This window comes from Ursus arctos, unplaced genomic scaffold (assembly GCF_023065955.2).
Source record: "Ursus arctos isolate Adak ecotype North America unplaced genomic scaffold, UrsArc2.0 scaffold_12, whole genome shotgun sequence".
In the NCBI taxonomy this organism is placed as follows: Eukaryota; Metazoa; Chordata; class Mammalia; order Carnivora; family Ursidae; genus Ursus; species Ursus arctos.
Window position 1 is genome coordinate 41,572,938 of NW_026622786.1, and position 20,866 is coordinate 41,593,803.

The 20,866-nt window shown below is 38.4% G+C and overlaps 1 protein-coding gene across 1 annotated transcript in view; it reads right to left on the reverse strand.

Annotated features, from left to right (window-relative positions):
* Positions 1–3,270: 3,270 nt before the first annotated feature.
* The window catches only part of PTGFR (prostaglandin F receptor), a 43,838-nt gene continuing 26,242 nt past the window's right edge, over positions 3,271–20,866 (reverse strand). The window contains exon 3 of the mRNA XM_026497742.4: positions 3,271–8,984. Coding sequence (XP_026353527.1) covers positions 8,682–8,984 — 303 coding nt within the window. The 3' untranslated portion in view covers positions 3,271–8,681. The remainder of the gene's footprint in view (positions 8,985–20,866) is intronic.

Here is a 20,866-nt window from a genome sequence, read left to right on the forward strand (position 1 = left end):
AGCATCTGCCTTCAGCCAAGGTCAAGATCCCAGAGTCTCAGGACCAAGCACCGAGCTCCCCGCTGAGCGGGAAGTCTGATCCTCTCTCTGATCCAACCCCCTCTCGTGCTCTCTCTCACTCATTCTCTCTCAAATAAATAAAATCTTTAAAAAAATAATTGACTATTTAAAACATTTTTATCTGTGTTTGTGTTTGATATTCTTTCTAAGTCTCCCAGAGACTAACGACATACTCTTCTTAAGAGGGAAAAGAATTTTCCTGAGTGGAACCATGCTTTGAAAAACTTCAGCCCGGGCCTTTTTTTCTGTAGTTATTTTTTTTCCTGACCTTAGAAACGCTGCTTACTTAGACTTATACAAAAGATGCTATATTTTTAATGTCTTTAGAATGAGATTTTGAGTTCAAGTACCTTTGTTTAGTTTGGGTCCATTTATTCTCTACCATCATTCTAATTGTTCTGAATAAAATCCACTATAATAATTTACTTGTCCCCAAAGTATTAATATTATATTTTACTTGGAAATTGAAAAAGTTTCAGTACTCCCTCCTCCCCTTGGAAGCCAACAGCTGACTCAAGATTTATTTTACTGAAGTAGGAAATTATTTTAAGAGTAACTGGACTCAAATAAGAGTGGAAAACATAAGGATCAAAGAAGAGTATAAACAATGGAAGCATAAGGGAGGAAAATGTAAAGTTAATCCAAATAGCCTTTTTCTTTTTCTTTTCTTTTTTTTTTTTTTTTAAGATTTTATTTATTTATTTATTTGACAGAGATAGAGACAGCCAGCGAGAGAGGGAACACAAGCAGGGGGAGTGGGAGAGGAAGAAGCAGGCTCATAGCGGAGGAGCCCGATGTGGGGCTGGATCCCAGGACTCTGGGATCACGCCCTGAGCCAAAGGCAGACACAATGACTGAGCCACTCAGGCGCCCCTCTTTTTCTTATTTTAAAGGAGGTTTTCGGTTAGTGATAAAGCATAAGCAGTATTTCCAGACTACTGTGGGAATTTTGTCTGTCTACATGACACCGAAGTCTTCTAGCACCAGTACGAGATATGTGACCTGCTAACCCGTACCCTTACTTCCATCTGCTTTGTCTTTTCGTTTGTGACTCTTACTGTCAATCTGTAGCATCCTGCATGCTTCTAGCGCCTTCCTGCATAGCTCTGACATTTTTCAGGTCCGATTTGTTTCAGGTTGGAGCAAAAACAGTCCTTAGGAAGGGAATTAAATTGCCAGTACCAAAAGAGTAGTACAATTTTGCATTGTCTAAAAGCTTCACTTTTGTTTGTATGTTTCATATCATGCCATCTGTGGCTGGTTAGCGTAGTTGGTTAAGCCAGTGGTTCTCAAAGTGTGTTCCTCAGATCAGCAGTGCCTGGGACCTTCCCTGGGACCTTGTTAGAAATATAAATTTTCTGGCCCTACTTAAGACTAAGTGAGTCAGTCACTGGGGTGGGGCCCAGCAATCTCATTTAGCAAGTCTTTCATGTAAAACAGATGCAGGCTAATATTTGAGAACCACTGGATAATAAACCTGTGACAAGCTCAATCCCTGTGTGGGTCAGTTACTGTAACTTTATCTCAGTATTGCAGATTACACTTTGGTTAGGGCTGAATTGTGTCCTTCCAAAATTAATACGTTCAAGTCCTAATCCCCCAGTTCCACTGAAGGCCACTGGGTTTAGAGATAGGGTCTTCAAAGGGGCAATTAAGATTAAATGAGGTCACTAGGGTGGGCCCTCGTCCAATATGACGGTGTCCTTATAGAAAGAGGAGATTAAATACTGATGAAAGGACATGTGAAGACACAGGGAGAAGACAGCCACTACAAGACAGGAAGATGGGTCTCAGAAGAAATCAACCTTACTGACATCTTGATTTCAGACTTCCAGCCTCCAGAATTGTGAGGAAATAAATCTCTGTTGTTTAAGCCACCCAGTCTGTGGCACTTTGTTATGGCAACCCTAGCAGACTAATACAACTCGTAATTCACCCACTTAACCATCTGGAAACTGTTGGTCACAGCAGACATCTGGCAAAAAGGAAAATAGCATTACATAAAATTATGTGACATACACATAAAATTTCTTTACTAAAAAAAGCAATTCAAAGCCCAAGTCCTACTGGTGATAGGTCTTAGGGTCATTGTTGAATCCTAAGGGTAGTATTACTTTTAAAATTGTGTAGTCTAGACTAGTATTCCCAACCTAATTAGTAATAGAGGACAGGTGAGCTAAGTTCAATATTGCAAAGAGCTTAATAAAAAGGTACCCCAGATAAGAAGACTCCAAGAATATAATTAAAAAGATTTTTTTTCTAAAATTGCTGTCATGATGTTGGGTCTATTGGTTACACATTGGATATAAAAAAAAAAGTTAGGTCCCCATCTTGCATGTCACAAAAAAATAAATAAGTTCCATGAAAACGACAATAACTAAAGATAAAAAACAAAACCCTAACTGTAAAAAGTGACTTAGGGGGATATATTTATAATCTTTGAGGACAGAAAGTCTTTCTATACTAGAAACAAAATAAAGAACCCATGAAAGGTTAGTTCTGCCCAAGTAAAAATGTAGAGCTCATCTAGTATGGTGTCAGATGCCTTCAGCGCAGAAGAAAATGGCAGCCTTGGAAGAAAAGTATTTGTAACGTTCATTAAAAATAAAGTCTGGTATGGACTGAATTGTGTCCCCCCCTCAAAATTCATGTGTTTAAGCCCTATCCCTCAGTGTGATGGTATTTGAAGATGGGACCTTTGGAAAGGAACTAGATTCAGATGATGTCATGCGGGCCGGGATCTTCGTGATGGGATTTGTGCCTTTGGGACAAGAGAGAGCTCTCACTCTCTCTCTCTCATTCTCTCTCTTTTCCCCTCTATCTTCCCCCCTCCCCCAACCCCTCCAATCCCCCATCTCTCTCCACCATGTGAGGAAACAGCAAGAAGATGGCTAGGAAGAGAGCTCTCCTCAGGTACCTAATTGGCTGGCACCTTGATCTTGGACTTCTGAACCTCCAAAACTTTGAGGAATCAATTTCTCTTGTTTAAGCACCCAGTTCATGGTATTTTGTGATAGCAGCCCAAGCTGACTAAGACAATATCCTTAATATACACAGTCTTCCTGCAAGTCAGTAAGAAAAAAAATTAACATTATAAATAGATAAAGGTCAGGAACAGAAAATTTACAGAGGAAGTGGAAATGACTAATAAAGGTATGAAAAGATGCTGAGCCTCATTAGCAACGGGAAATACAAGTAACATAACAAAGCTAATACTAAATATGATTTATTTTTGCCAATCACATGGGTGACAGTAAAACGATTGCTGAAATAAACAGTAGGTGGTGTCAGAAATAAGGCCTTTTCTTAAGAGAAGGAGAGTACACACATCACAATGGGGCAGTATCGATGGATATTGAAAATGTGTGTGCCCTTAACCCAGCAATCCCAGAGAACACAAGAAAGAATAGGATGCGCATATTGAGACAGTGTAATTGGAAAGAGGGAAATGACTGAAAACAAAAACAGCTCTCCTTCAATAGGAAAATTGTTATTTGAATTATATATAGTACACTTCTCTCATGTAAGAGTACTTAGTTGTTAGAAAGAATACTCTGCACGTACCAACGAGTTTTTGAAAACCAAAATTTTACAACAGTGTGTCTAGTAGAATCTCATTTTTTTAACTAAAATTATTTAGGTGTGTACTAGTATAAGATTGCTTTATTTCACATGGGAAACAGCACTACAACAACAGAAGGCATTTTGTTAATTTGCGGTTTTACCAATCAGATATTAAAAAAGAACTCAAATGTTATTAAATACAAAACTCTAAGAGTTTATATGCTTTTATAAGTGGAAATGTAAAGTACCCTTTAAATCCAAAATACAGTTCCTTTAGATTTCAGTACTCCTGCCTCTACTCTGCTATGAATAAGGATATATATAAAAAGGTATGTTCAGGGCGTCTGGGTGGCATAGTTGGTTAAACATCCAACTCTTGGTGTCGGCTCAGGTTGTGATCTCGGGGTCATGAGATCAAGGCCCCCATGTTGGGCTTGGTGCCTGAAGCAGAGTCTGCTTGGGATTCTCTCCCTCTGCCCCTTCCTCTGCTCGTGTGTGCACATGCTCTCTAGCTCTCAAATTAAAAAAAAAAAAAAAAAAAAACAAGTTTTTTTCACTCTTTATTCTATATTGATTTTTATATTCTAAAATTCCTATTAATTGCAAACAACATATGTGGCATTCAGTCTGCCTTATCTTTATAGACTACAGGCTACCTAAAGAATCCTAAATGCTTTCATTCCATGATTTTCTTAAAGAAATAAAAACTTTAAAAGAAGCAGTTCTAGTTTGAATTATATTAGAAGGGCAAGAATGGAAATATTTGACCTAATACAGAAATGATTCATGCGGTCCACCAATTATTTTCCGTTCTCCCCCAAAGCACATCATACTATTGCACTAACCTGCTTCCTTGAAGGTAGTAGGCCATCACTTCTTGCTTTGGCCAGAGTTGTGTGAGCAAAAGGAATACATCTTACCTCTACGTGGAAGCTCTAAGAGCCAGTTCATGATTCACCATGGTTTTTTCCCTGTAGCATGGCAAACAGCAACACAGAAGACAGTGGCTGCTTTGTCACCTAAGGTCTCTGAGTGATTACAATGGGCAGAGCTCCCCTTCTGAGTGGACAGGAGCCATGAGTGAGATATAAACCTTTGAAAGTTCATGGCACGAAGATTTTGGGGGCGATTTGTTATCACAGACATTTTTCTCTGCTATCCTGACACATCTAGGCCAGTGTGTTTCGGAAATTATCAGATTCCCATAAAAATTTATGACCTGCCTAAGTGAACCACAACAACAGCCAAAAAAAGGGGTGGGCGGAGGAGGCAGGAAACAGATACCAAAGGTAATAAAAGAAAACAAGTTGAAATTCTTCTCACCAAATAGATAAAAATGGAAGTTTAGGTTCAAGAGTTCCAAGCTTTATACGATCTTTCTAAAAATAGCCACTCTTGATGAACACTAGTCCAAGTTTATTGTAAATCATTTGTCTGAAGTTTTAAACTAGTCAAAACACGAAAATTACATGAGTTGCACACTGATACAAGCCACAAAATGTACATATCACTGCTTAATCTCATACAGTCTAGCAAGTATGAAGAACACAAAATATATTTATTCATATAACACATTGTATCTACTGTTAAAATACCTCAGTAAAAGTTAAAGTCCAACGTTATCTACCACGTGGTAAAATATTTGACACCCAGATGAAGAAGTAAGAAAATGTGCATTCCCATCTTTAATATTCTGACCTGCATTTATTAATTTGGACCAATGATGGTGATACAGGCAAAGCTAGCCGCAAATTTCACAAAAAGTTCATCTATGTGTTTAGCAAGTGCTCTTATCTGGGATCTAAATTCAGATTAGACACAAAACTAAAGCAGATTTTTCTTTTAAAGACTGAAAATGACCAAACAAGACCATTTATTGCATAAGACAGATACACCGTGTGTGTGTGTGTGTGTGTGTGTGTGTGTGTGTGTGTGTTTGAGTTAACTTTTAGGTATTTTGCACTTCAGCAAACAAATAATTAAAAGGAACTTTCAGTCTTTAGGAAAAAATTTAGGATATTTCTGTCACTTAAATCCTCAGTAAAAAGTATGATACATTGGGACGCACCCACAACTAATTACGAGTCAGCATTAGCTGTCTTCGTATTCATAATCATAAAAACCTATATGCTGTTGGCTTTTTTTGGTCTCAGTTTTTAAATTCAGTAACAAAAGAAAAAAACCTGGCACTTGCAGTCATTTGCCCAGAATAATAAATTTCCCCAGGAGTAATATGATCAAATAGTATGTGAAATTGATTAGACACTACTGCACTCAACGAGAAGGGCAATTCAATTGCTCTGATGGCCTAATTATAAATTTTAAAACAGAGCTTAAAATTTCAAAATTGGTTAACCTGATGACCACTCTTTGTACTATTTCTTTCCAGTAATTGGAACAAGTGTATTTCACTTTGAACATTTCTAAGTCAGTTGTTGATGGATGCTACACTCTATTATTCAACACACAATAAGATGCCAACCTACACGGAAATATATATAGTAACAGAAATAAAATGCGGACGTCAGGTATATGCATATTGTGTTCACTTTATTTCATTTTCCTTGGACGAAAGGCCTAACACAATGTAAACGCATATTCCTTTACTACCTTCTTATTTTTTTTACATTTTTGGTGTCTTCTTCTTGGGTTTAACCTCATTATAAAACCAACTTAGTTCCCCTAAACCTGTGCTCAGATAATAAAGAGAATCCTTCCAGGATATGCAGAGAGTGGCTGCCCTGTCATTCCCTAACACCTTACACGCCCATGCATTCCCACGTATCGTAAGGTCACAGTATCTCCTCAGTACGGATACACGTGGCCAGGGTAACGTCACGGCAATAGAGCAACCATGATGCCATGTACTTAGAAGCCTTAAGGAGAAGAGGCCAGGAGCCCTGATGAAAGTTTCTCTGCACGCCTTTCCCAGGTCACAATACACAGAAATGTTTGCTGCAGGATCCTATCCAGCATGAGGAGGAAGGATAAAACTGGTTCCTTGCACCTCAGCTCCCAGGACACCAACACTCTCTCAAGAAGCTGCAGGAAATAAATGTCTCCTCGAAGCCATCTAAATGTTTGGGTTTTAAGTGCTCTTGAAACACATGAGAACATTCATGTAATGTAACAGCAATCACAAATTGCAATGGCTTTTTAAAAAGTATATACATTGGATATTTAAATATACATATACACACATATATATATCAAAATAACCAGTATGGAATTGTCATTTTAAATAAAAATGCACAAAAACTGCAATTCCATGCTCATTTTGCATCAAAAAAAAACTCCAACTCTTGTCTGTAACTCAATTTGGCAAGTATTTTATGAGCATCTCCTATGTGTTTTGTCTATGAGAATAACCTAATTTTTTGTGATTCATCATTTACTGGTCTTAAATTAAGAATATCATGTGCCCCTCTGTGTGTGTGTGTGTGTGTGTGTGTGTGTGCGTGTGCGTGTGCGTGTGTGTATGTGTGTGTTTCCCCTCTTTAAATTACCTGGAAAAAGTGGTTTCCTTTAAATCTTCATTGAGGTTATTTGCTTAATTTCTTTTAATTTTTTCATAAGAATTTACCAAAATTCACAAAAGTTGACAACAACTTGCAATGTATATTACCAGTCAAAAGCAAAATTTGTGAAAGTAATAATTTAAGTCTAGCTGAAACATATAGATTTCCTGGAGAAAGTGTCTCACAGAGAAGGTTAATTTTTTAAATGCACCACAGGTAATGAAAGCAAAAATTCTTTTACAGAAATTATTGCCTTACTATGAAGCAGAACTACTTACTCTATGTTCTGATAGCCCCAGGACATTTTCAATGATTACTAAAATTTGGAGGATTGAATTCTACAAAGAAGCAAAGAAGTCTAAAGTATTACTGGGAAATTTGGGGAGAGAGATTATCCCCTGATCTCTTGGTTACCCATAGTAATGACTGCCAAGGCCCTGACTAGTTGCCAGTTTTCCCCTTGATACAGGTAACATAGTCTGTAGAAGATGCTACTTACAGATTTAATGAACTAGCTTTCAACAGAAATTTTTTATATGTTTGTGTGTGTGTGTGTGTGTGTGTGTGTGTGTGTGTGTAGAAAGCACAAACACACTAGCTGCAGATAGTCTTTGAATATTATATATAGATTGTGTTTCTTTTGTTCTCTAATGTAGAAATGACAGTTCAAAGTAGAGCTCCTTTGCCAACATGCTTGTACTATCACAGGGGTTAAGTTCTGTTTGTTTGCATCATCCATGGCAGAGCTTCATAGGAACTGCTCTAAGGCAAATCACCTATATATGTGCTGAGATAGAGCCTTTGCTTCTCTACAAATTATTTAACGTGCACTAGAATTTTCAGAGGAAAAGGAGATTATGTGAAAACTGGGTAAATCTATGACTCACACAAAAAACCTTCAAACAACAATTTACCTTCACAATAATACATGCCAAGCAGCCATATTTGTCAAAATGACAAGGATAGGCTCATTCTAAGGAGGCTCGAGAGGTCAGGCAACCTGATGGGCACACCTGGTGTCATGGAGGTCATTACAACAAGCCACAGTGAATCCCACGACACATGACCACACATACATTGACTGAAGCTACATAATGAGCAGTATAACAGACCAGACCCAGCAGCGAGGGTGCTCCACTTCACCGAGCCTCGTTTATCAGGAACAGCTGCAGAGCAATGACCCCAAACAGCTATCTCACTGTGCGGGTAAGTAAGAAGATGCTCTTTGACAAAAAGGACAGGCAAATGCTTTAGGCGTCAACAGAGTCACTCATTCCAAAAGCGTGAATAACACAAATAAACCCAATTCTTTTTTCAGTGTGACTCCCATGGCATTATCTCATCATGTTTACCTCCAGTTGACAAAAACAAGTGAAAAGCTGCAATCTTACAGTGAATTGAACAAATTCCAACAGCCGAATCTGACCAGGTGTAACTGTGGAGGTCTGAACTTTCTTTCCAGTTAGGCTTTCTATCTCTATCCAATCAACTGAAATATTGACAAAACTTTCCTGAATGTTGCCCTAGACCTACACTGCCTTACTGTCCTATTAAACCAGGTGCTTGCGGATTTATTTTCTCTGCAACTGGGGACTCAGAAATAGCAGCCACCTTTAAGGAATTTTTAATGGAGCTGAGCTCCCACATGTGCAGACTGATGACATGCACCCCACAGCAGCGTCTGGCAAGTTTGTAGAGATTCTTAAGGACTGCCTTCCGCAGAAGAATATACACCCAGGGATCTAAGATTTGATTCCATGTTGCCATTCGGAGAGCGAAAAGTGTTGTTTCGCAGGTCTCCAGAGACTGATCTCCATTTATTCCAATGTTGGCCATTGTCACCTGCAAAACAAGCAAAATAACAAAATCCATTGATACGGATATATTCTTGGTCCTATAGTTGTTTAACTTAAGTAGCTAGGCTACATGGTATCCATTTCACTTTCCACAAAGTGATGTTATTTTGCAAAATACTGACAAAAAGAAATGAACAGTAGCAGAAACATTGATGTAGACATCTGGATCCTTTGAGCTCAAACTGACATTAGAACTACAAAAATGATAATATGTGGGAAGTGGAATTGAACCACCCTAGAGAGGACAAACACTGATATGAGCAACCGACTTTGTCTTACTTTTGGGAATAGTAAGTTCAAAGCCAACACACATGTGTATGTTTCCATGAAAAAAAAAACTAAAGTTTTTAATGTAAATAAATTAAAGTACAGATAAACTATAGATACAGATAAACTATAGATAAGAGATTTTCAGAATGAATTCAGAGCATCTGATATGATTTGCACATGGAAATGATATTGTTCCAGAATATTACTTTTAGAGTTTTCTGCTTGGTAACTATAATATCAATTTCTTCTTATTTCATATTCCCTTTTCTGCATCCCTCACCCTTGCCTTAATTTGGTTAAAATATTCAAAAAATGCAATGGAATTTTCAAAGGGTTTTGAGGAAGTGACTCCTCTCTATACTACTGCTGAGTTAACAATAACAATGTTTCTGAAAACTTTAATACAATGGCGTCCATTAGTAAAGGATTCCAAAGTGGTTTATTGTCACTCAAAAAAACAGGATCTTGCTGTCCATGCAAATTCCTTGGGAAATGGCTCTTTGTTGGTATATTCTATGGAAAATTCAGTTAATTAGCCTGATACCTCTAAACACAGCACTAAGATGAGAGAGAAATAATGAAGTCAAAGAAGTGTATGGGAAGAAGAGATTATGTTCATTGCTGGTTGCAAAAAGCAAAATGGGTAGATGGTGAAATAAAATATCCATTCATTTGGGCCATGTAGTACAATTATACCATTGTTAAGGTCACCAAAATTAATAAATCTGCCAGGCCACTTTACTCAGAGACAGCAGTTTTATTCTGGAAGTCATTCTATACATCCTCTACCGGAAGTCTATCTATATCTGTGGGCCACTGTCAGGACTCCAGGGGCTGTTCACATTTAAAAGCAGTGGTAAATTTTAGAATTATGCATTTGCTCCTCTGAGTAATCATAAAAGTAAATTACTCTAGATCTCACTCATATGTGGAATCTAAAACGAACAAACATGGGAGGGAGGTGGGGTCCTGGGATAGGCCGGTGATGGGGATTAAGGAGGGCACATATTGCATGGAGCACTGGGTGTTATATGCAAACAATGAATCATGGAACATTGCATCAAAAACGGAATGTACTGTTTGGTAACTATATAACAAAATAAATATTATTAAAAACATAATAAAAAATAAAAAAATAAAACGAACAAACAACAACAACTACTAAACTCACAGATACAGAGAACAGACTGGTGCTTGCCACAGGTGAGGGAATTTTGTGGTGACATTAACTAGACTTATTGTGGTGATCATTTTGCAATACACACAAATATCAAATAATTATGTTGTGTACCTGAAAGTAATATGGCGCTCTATGTCAGTTTTACCTTATAAATCAATCTATAAGTGAGTAGCTTTTGAGTGTTTACTATATCCAGGTATTATGCTAGCTACTAGTGATGCAGCGATGAATATTTAGAGAAATCCCGTCTAACATATGACATATGTTGCTTATTTATCTAGTTCTTATTTCTATCTCTCACACTAAAATAGAATCTTCTTGAAAGCATCTATTTTTCTCTGATTAGTTCTCTGCTGTATCCCCAGCACCTGACACACAGTAGGACAGTCAATACTGGTTGAATGAATTAAATGAATGAAGTCCCTATGAGGAGAGCCCAACAAGAACACAAACAGTTGAACGTTGTAGCATAGCACAGGCATAGGAAAGATGTCATAGGCAGGGCTATTTACTGACACATGATCTCAGGTGTGGTCACTGAAAATTTTAAGTTTTTGCAATTTTTCTAGCACATCAAAACTTCAGTTTTTCAGACTTGACTAATTTTGAATTTATGGTGATTCTGTTGCAGTTCATCTGAACTTTCCTTGGCACTCTTTTTTTAAGGAGATTTAAATAAATACATAATCAAAACTATTTCTGGTGGATGTCCAACTTCTTTATACACCAAACAATTTCTAGAATTTTATCAACATCTACTTTCATATGAACAATGTCTCTGACAATTATACACGGTTCTCATCTAGTCACTGAAGCAGGTGTTTTCACACGTGGTTTTCTTATTCTAAGAAGTGGACCAGTCCTTCCTCCTTTCTGTCAACACAGAACACTAGTTCAGAGGTGACTTAGGGGAATGGTAGGGTACCCAGAAGTACAATCCACTGATTTGCAAGTTACTGTCCCTTATAATAGTATCATCCACACGCTGATCTTGGGTCTGACACTTCAATAACCACAGAGATTGGGGCCATTTGTGAATATGCAGTTACAACCCAGCCTTATTGGATAGTGAAAAAGTCCCATCTGGAAGCTTTGCCAAGGGACTGTTCCATTCCATCTCCATGTTTGAGGAGTTGAACCTCTGTGTTATTTGGATGACTGGTGACTAAGGAACTAGGTACAGAAGATGGATTTTTAAATGCCGCAGCACCTGTGAGTATCTGTAAATGAGAAATTTCATTGTATTTTTTTAAGATATTATGTATTCATTTGAGAGAGAGAGAGAGCATGAGCAAGGGGTGGGGTGAGGCAGAAGGAGAGGCAGACTCCCTGCTGAGCGGGGAGCCTGACATGGGGTTCGATCCCAGGACCCTGAGATCATGACCTCAGCCAAAGGCAGATGCTTAACTTACTGAGCCACCCAGGCACCCTGAGAAACTTCATTTTAATTGAATTGCAGTGGCAGTTTTGGAAAAGGAACCTTACATAAAATACTGAAGCCATCTCAACTAAACAGGTGACTTTTAAAGTTAAATATATTTGTGATGATTTAACCATATAGCATTTGTGAAATAGAATATTTTACCTCTGCAATAGTGGACTGCAAGAAACTTCAGGGAAAAAAATTACTCTTACACAAATCCAGAAATAGAGGTTTAAGAAAGACTGTAAAAAATTGAAATATAGAGGTTTCTAAGAAGATACTTCTTTACAACTATGATTTTCCCCATACTTTACATTGTATAAATGTCTACTCCATTAACTATAAAAGGTAACAATATTTCAGTCATTTCCCATTTACCGACTACTCATTAAAATTTTTAAAACAGTATTTTGAGCATGGTAGGTGACTTAGAGATAAGGAAGACAAAAATACTACAATGGGGGGAGGACAAGAGCATATGGTATTTGTTGTACCCCCGCTGTAGAATAGCTGCCTAGTGCTGCCCACCCCCGAAGTGTAGATCAGTGTTCAAAATACAAACACTCGTATGGAGCAACTTTCTATTTTCTACTGGATGTACTGATAGAAGACTAGCCAATGACCCAGTTGACAGCACATTCTTGCCTCTGAGGAAAGACTCTGAAAGCTGCAAAGAAATGAGAAAACAGGGCGTGCTGTATAGATGCCACCCCCTTTGGAATGAGACAATCCCAACCATGATACTTTACGCGCATCTTGGTTCCTTCACACCAGCTGAAGACACGATATATAAGATGAGCAGTGGGAAAAATTTCAAACTAAACAGTACATAGAGAAGAAAAAATGTATTACAGCTGAGAAATCAAAAAGGTCATCAAAATCAAGAGGGTTCATTTGTAGAATCCACGTATTTTCATTTGCAATTCCAGTCTCTTCTCCCAGGCCTGCATTTTTTTTTTTTTTGAGTCTGTTTAGTGGGAAGATTTATGCCAGAACTCCTAGGAATAACTGTCCATATGGTCCTCAGCTACTAGTACTTACAAAATAATGTTGTAATCCCTTTTTCTGACACTTTTTAAGGGAATAAAATACAGTCATTTATCCCAGAATACCAAATATAAAATATACATATATATATATAAAATATATATACCAATGTAAAATAAATAAAATGTATATATGTTATGTTGCATGTGATCACTTCTTTAAGAAGACCTACAGAAAATGTAAAATAAATACAATCAAAAGGTATATGTTAGAGATCAAATAGAGAATGTACTACATCACAATAAAAATAAATTATTCCTAACTGAATGACAACAAACTACACAGTTAAGAGAACATCCTTATGACAAACTGCAGACCCCTCATAGAACTTGACCACTATGAAAACACAGGCCAGCATGAGTCCACAAGAACTGGTCATTCCAACAGTTATGGGATCCTCAATCATGGGAAAGGCAGAAAGCCTCCTGTAGACCAGAACATGCCATGTAGGAGTGAGAGACACAGCCATGAATACTAACCACAGAAACTAGAGCTGAGTATTTCCCTGTGCTAGGAAGCCTCTTTTTATATATAGGTCAAATAATCTTCCTAAAAGCCCTTTGACATATGTATTGTTATCTGCATCTTACAGATAAGGAAAGTATGGTTCAGCAAGATAAGGGACCAGTCCATGGGAAGCATCAGAGCTTGTCCAGGGCCTGTCCTTCTAATGACTACACTAGACTGGGCTACGGGCCCTGCAGCAGACTTGCTCAATCTTCTTAACAAACATCACCCAGAAAGAGTGGAGGAAGCCTTCTGAGGAGTGGGACACACCATGGGAAGCACTTGCCTGAAGGAAGAGAGATCTTACAGAAACCACACCTAGGGAAGGACACCGTTAGAATCTATTTCAGATTCCTGGCCCTGTTCCTTCCACTTCTCCTGCCAACATCCCCACTGACCCTGAGGCAGTGCTAGGATGGAAGGAGAAAACTGCAGAACTGAGGCCCTGGTCCCATCGTAAAAATGCCTGAAGAAGCCATTCTCTTTCTCCCTTCAGATTAACACAGATACACACCTTGCCCCTAAGTTAGGCCAAGGATGACAAGACATGGGCAACTAAACAAGATTTAGGAGTGATGTGTCCTACTTTGAGGGATCCAGGGAATTCTGTTCAAGTTTCTTAGCCCAAAGCTAGAGATGATATCGAGTGGAAACAATTATGTGTTCATATGATCACTACCACCAAGGTACAAGTTCATACTTCAGAAAGTATAGCAGGAATGTAACTGAAGGGATTCTAAGAGCAAAAGGAGACACAATATGTTTCACTTATTATAAACACACAGAATTCTACATCGCCTCACATGAGAAGACACAATCTCAAAATCTTAGAGAAAGCAGGAAAGTTTCCTTCACCCATTCCAGTCCTCTTTACAAAGCAGAAATTCCTTGCAGGTGTCTTTATGTATCTAGTGGAAAAGTCTCAGCACAACTCATGGGAGAATCTCTTCAGTTTAAATCGTGTGAGTTGTTGGGGCGCCTGGATGGCCCCTCAGTTAAGTGTCCAACTCTTGATTTCAACTCATGATCTCAGGGTCATGAGATCGAGCTCTGAGTCAGGCTCCATGCTGAGCATGGAGCCTGCTTAAGATGTTCTCTAACCCTCTCCCCTGCCCCTCCCCCCATGCCTGCACACACTCTCTCTCTAAAAATAATTTAAAAAAATAAACTCTGTGAGTTGTTGAACATTCTCTATCACCATGAGCTGAAATTTACACAGTCTAGTTTTGGTCTCGAGAGCATGATGGAGTAAGTGATGTCAGCTTTTCACGTACTTTAAAAAGAACACTAACTTCTATCTATTTCACCACTTCTTCTACTGCTCCTCAGACAAAATGGCTTGCAAATGCCTGGCTGTCCACCTCTTATATACTAGTTTCTCAAGCTTCCTTTAAAAAAAATGCACTGGTCAAAAATAAAATTTACGCTCTCTGTGTAGTCAAACAATGACAGGTCTCAGTGAAACAATCATTTCTTAAAATCCAAACAAACCTCTCCTATCTGTGCCTCCAGAATTATCTCAGCTAGTTTCTCCCTGAAATAGATCCTAGTTCCCAGGTCATTACAGGAAATAAGCTTCTTACTTATTAGATGTACTCCCGGTGAACATGTGCAGCAAGACAACCTTCAGATTTTCCTGCTTGTTTCCAAATTATCCGACTCCTATGTATGGATGTATAAATATTTAGACATAAATATGCACAGTTACAGTCCCATCTCTGTGACTCTCTCTTAATGGGTTTGCTTTGCGGTATAAACATCAAATTCTGGAGCCTCAGATATCAAACCCAGGGCAGGAGCCCTGTACCTGTTCTTTGATCCACTCCTATGATGTCTCTCAAACCCACACCCCGCCTTCTCAAGTTTGCTGTCTTATCACTTAAAAACCAGACCATTCTATTACGGGCTCCTAATTGGTTGTCCAGACACAATTTACTTATTCACTTATCTTATTTCAACTTGTTCATTGTATTTGTCAAATATTTCATAAATGCCACAACATGTCATTTTCCCTGTCATTTCCTCACCAGGAAGGACCCGTCTAAATCCTCCACATTTCCCATCCCATCTTCTCCAGGAAGCCTTCCCTAATCTCTCTACAGCTCATAATCTCTCATTCTACACTCCCATCACACTTACCACCATTTCAGTGGCATTGATGGACACTGTATCAGTACCATGTGTAAAATATATTATAATGAGAAAATGTCAGCATAATGGTCCTTCGATTATAATAAGTACCTTATGTCTTTAACTTCTTCAATTCTTTCTCCTCTACTTTTGACAGGATAATTGGGAAAAGACTCTCACAGTTGAGATGAGAAAGACAAGAAGAAACAGGTAGTTTCAAGCACAAAAATTTGGAGGGTTAAGCAGAAAGCAGGCTAGGCAGCTCCAGATTCAAGAAGACAAGGATTTAAGGTGAAAAACAAGAGAAGTAAATGAAAGCTTATGTGGACTCGTGTTTCAAAGACAGCCTCTGACTCTGAGACCATTCATCTCTAGCCTGCCCAGAGTGCTTATGTACTTAAAATTAAAAGAACCTGCTACAATTAAAGTTAGCTTAAAATTTTTAACTTTTTAAGGTGATAAGTCAAACATTTATTTTACTGTCTAGGGAAGGGTCCCTAATCTCTGGTCAAAACTGGGAATCATGGTGGAGGATAAAGAACAGAGGCACAGATGCAGAGATTCCTTCCTGGCCAGATTCCAGAAGGGCTTGGGGGGCCTGGAAAGGGTGGAGGTTTAGGGGAGGGATACATTCAAAATGCTACAACAGAGATTTCTCTATTTTAGAGGTCCTAATCTGGGCTAAAGGGCTTCTGCCATCCCTGCACCTCCTGCATAATAAGTTATTAGACTCAACAGCTAACACTGATTAGTCAGTGAGTTTGATTTCACTCCAGAAAAGTTTTGGCCTACCTACAGCTGGCCCTTGACTGTTCCTTTCAGTGTGTGACAGCTCCAGCCACTGGGGAGAGGCAGGAAGAACAGACCAGTCCACTGAGGTGACTTAGGCATCACAGGAGTATTCCTTTGCCCTGACCCATTTTCAAGAACGGAGAGAAAGGGAAGGGAAAAGTCCTGTCGGCACTTCATAGACTCTAACTATTTCATCCTCACAAAACTCCCAGGGATAGTTACTATTTTTCTGACACTGCAGATAAGAATACAAAACCACAAAGACATTAACTTGCCCAAGTTCACACTGCTGGTAAGTGGCAGAGGCAGGATTTAAACCCATCTACTTGGTTTCAAAGCTTCTGACCTTTTATTAAACCATTCCCAGTAACGAGACCAATAATTGTATGTTATATTTATGAACAAGATGATAAACAGAAAATAATAACAAACATTATGAGTACTTACTATGTTCCAGACACTGTTTTATTTATTTTTAAAAGATTTTATTTATTTATTTGACAGAGAGAGAGCACAAGCAGGGGAAGTGGCAGAGGGAAGAAAGAAGCAGGCTCCCTACTGAGCAGGGAGTCTGATGCAGGGCTCAATCCCAGGACCCTGAGATCATGACCTGAGCCAAAGGCAGACGTTTTAACTGACTGAGCCACCCAGGCACTCCCAGGCACTGTTTTAATATTTTACATCTATTATCATATTTAATCCTGTTAACAGGATTCTCTGTTAACTCTGAGGAAACAGTATTATCCTTATGTCAAGACGAAGGTGCTGAAACATGGAGAAAGAAGTTAAGTAACTTGCCCAAGGTCATGGAACTAAAAGGTCAGGATTTGAAGAGCTGGAGATGGTGAGTGAGGATGCATGTGTTGGTCTCCTGGGCATTAGTAGATCTCATTCTTTTTTTTTTTTTTCAATTTTTCCATTTTATTTTTTATTTTTTTAATAATAATTTTTTATTATGTTATGTTAGTCACCATACAGTACATCCCTAGTTTTTGATGGAAAGTTCCATGATTCATTACTTGCATATAACACCCAGTGCACCATGAAATATGTCCCCTTCTAGAAGAAAGGGAAGAAGGAAGGGGGGGGGTAAATAGATCTCATTCTTAACTTGCTAGGTTTCTATTTCTTTCTGCCCGTATTTGGTGTTCTTTCTAGCTGATTCTAGCACTTTTTCAGCCAGTATTTTTATTAATGCACTTTCACTAGTATCTTTTGTTAAAATCAGGACCATAGGCTATTAAATATGTTGCTCCAAATCTCTTGTGCCCATACATCAGATGTAAGCAACAGGTAGGTCAGTTGGGTCGAGTACCGCACAGCTGAGGTGTCCTTCAGAAGCATGGCTGTCAAAAAGACACAAGGGCAAAGGAAACCTATCTGTCCTGGAAGGGAAGAATTTTTTTATATTTACTAATAGATAAAGTGATGCAGACAATAAGACAAAGCTCAGCACCCTTTTTTTCTTTCTTCATATCTATCCCATGATGAATGGTATAATTTTCATTTTAGTATCCTCTTTCATCCTTTTGACTGGTCTTCAGATGTCCTTTTGGATCTCGTTTATTTTTTTTTTTTAATCCACACTTGTAATTGTTATCCTTATTCCATCATTTTTGTTCTTTGGCACTGATGAAAATAAAAAATCAATAGGCAAAATTTTTAGATCTTACAAGCAATCATATATATGAGAATATATGTGTTTGTTTATATGTCCTGCCTTGTTACAAAAGTAGTTTGAGGCATTTTACTTTGAATTATGCTTTTAACAGCCCTGTAAACTCTGGGTCTTTCTAGCTGTGATTGTCCACCTCAAACCCCTAGTTAAGCAACAAAATACAGATTATGCTTTAAACATTGGCAGTGATAGATGCCGAAGATATTTTCATCCTGTTTCAGGAACAAAAGACTACTTTGACTGTTGGCAACATGATTTCAACAGCAAAAGCAGGCTATAGCAGGAAGGTGTTTCAGTAAAACAGCTGCTCAGTTCAGTAAAACATACTATGTTTTTCCAAAGAGAAATTTCCAACTGGCAAAGTTCATTTATTATTACAGAAGTTCAGAAAGAATTTCTGAAGTGTTCTCTAAGTTCTAGGACAATAATTCATTAGTTAATGAGAATTTTTAATAAAATGAGTGTCCCTTTAAAAATAAAAACATAACCACGATCTATTCTTCAACTGTCTCAGCAGCAGATATCACAGCTCCATCAACCCCATTAAGAAAGACTTTGTCTGTCTTGTGGACTCTTTTATCCTCAGTGCCACGCTCCATCCTTGGTACATAACGGGTATTCGATAAATACCAAATGAAGAAATAAAGGAATAAGAAGAAATTTTAGGATCCATGGAGGCCACAAACCATGACTATCATTTTACACTTAATCGTTTTACACCGTGCAGGGCACTTAGTGGGTGCCTAACTATTAATTGGCATACAATCTTCTCTATAATGCACAAAACTATCCCAATTTACTTCAGGGGTCACATTGCCATCATAAATGAATAGCGTTCATCAAGTTCATGATAACATTATGTTCAACATCAAACAGAAGACAGATTAAATGGGTTGTGGGATCTTAAGCAGGGGTAAGGAGATCTTTTTAAATTCATTTTATTTTACTTATTTACTTATTTATTTTTGGTAAGAGACTAAGTTATTTAAAATGGTAAACGTGGGCCTTGAAAGTTTAACATGAACATGTTACTGATGTATCTTTCTAGTATGATTTTAGGGATGCAATTATGATGACATTTTTGCATTCCATTAATCATTACTTCCCTCAGGCTTCAAAAAGTCATCATGTACTTCTGTATCAGCATAATAATAATAATTTAAAAATAATAATAATGCACTAAATTATTTTGTTAGTTAAGACTGCGAGACCAGCAATCATCGTCTAAAAATCAATTTCAGGGGCGCCTGGGTGGCACAGTCGTTAAGCATCTGCCTTCAGCTCAGGGCGTGATCCCAGCGTTCTAGGATCGAGCCCCACATCATGCTTCTCTGCTGGGAGCCTGCTTCTTCCTCTCCCACTCCCCCTGCTTGTGTTCCCTCTCTCACTGGCTGTCTCTCTCTCTGTCAAATAAATAAATAAAATCTTTTAAAAAAATCAATCTTACTAAAATATGAAAACTTACTACATTATGCCATCTAGATTTCTACATAAAGATTCCCACAGCTTTTTTAAAAAATCACAAAAATCCAGCTTTAAAATAAAAAGAAAATTCCTACAATGCAGAAAATACAGTTATTAGGTAGAGCTGATGTTCTTTCTGAAAAAAAAGTACTCATCGCCTGATTTCTTTTACCTAATAATTCACAGTTGCTGATATGAAGTGTATCTGCTGCCACTGTAGCTGAAGCCTAGGGCTTATATGAAAGTACGAGAAAACTTTTGAGAATGCGTCCAAGTGGTCTACTAGAAAGGACACATCAACCACGGTATAATTTATCCTTAACAAGGGGTTCACGACCTGGTAAGATCTGGCTTTTATGAAGCAGACCGAGTCCTCCATCTATTTTATGGATAAGTCGTGGTTATTTCTACAATGGACATGAGTTCATTCCACCCCTTTTAATGAGTTACTGTAACCCATACATGAAATGTCCTCTGATTCACTAGTGACCCCATACTTTCGCTTCACTGAAGGCACCTCATTCCCATTCCTCTCACAGATCACGATGTCGGTCGGGAGTACCTCCTTGTCATGCTACTGACTGAGATATCGCTCACTGCCTCACTCGTAGCTTGCTAAACAATATATGGTGATCCCCTTCTTTTTCTTTGTCCAATCTCGAGGACCTCTATCATAAAAAGCTGTGGCCTGGCCTCATTCCAATAAAATCACTGTTGTTCTTGTCCTGCACCTTGATGTTCAGGAAGATCTGTAGATGAAACTGTTTCCGACCCTGGATATCTGGGGCAAATGGAGTGTTGGGGCTACAGAAGTTATACAGGTCAACTGGCGCCACACATTTCAATCATTCCTGCTGAAAAACGACACCAAATAGAGCAACAGGCAACAGCAGCAGCACATGCCTAGCGGGCTTCAATCATCTCCTGTCCGACTATCTCTAGAAATGAATCATGCCTATAGAAGAGGTTCAGGAACGCTCCTGCCTCCTGGGATCTCAGTATGGTGTTGATTTGATGCTACATTAACCCTATACTTCAGCAGCCTCTCAGAAAAAAGTATTGGTTGTCTTCAATTTTCTGTCACTGAATATCACTTCGAAATAAAAGTCTAGCGATAATTTTTTAGTTCCAACAAATAACTTCAATTGCGTATAGTTCTTGCTAGTTCTTGCAGTACAGAGTGGGACCTGGGTGGGTTTTTTTTATTTGCTTATTTTTGTTTTTTAAAGGCGTATTGTCCATCTGGTATAAACAAGTCTTAGTAACAGGGCGCCTGGGTGGCAGTCAGTCAAGCGTTGGACTCTTGATTGCGGCTCAGGTCATGATCTCAGGGTTGTGAGATTGAGCCCCATATTAGGTTCCCCGCTACCCACCCCA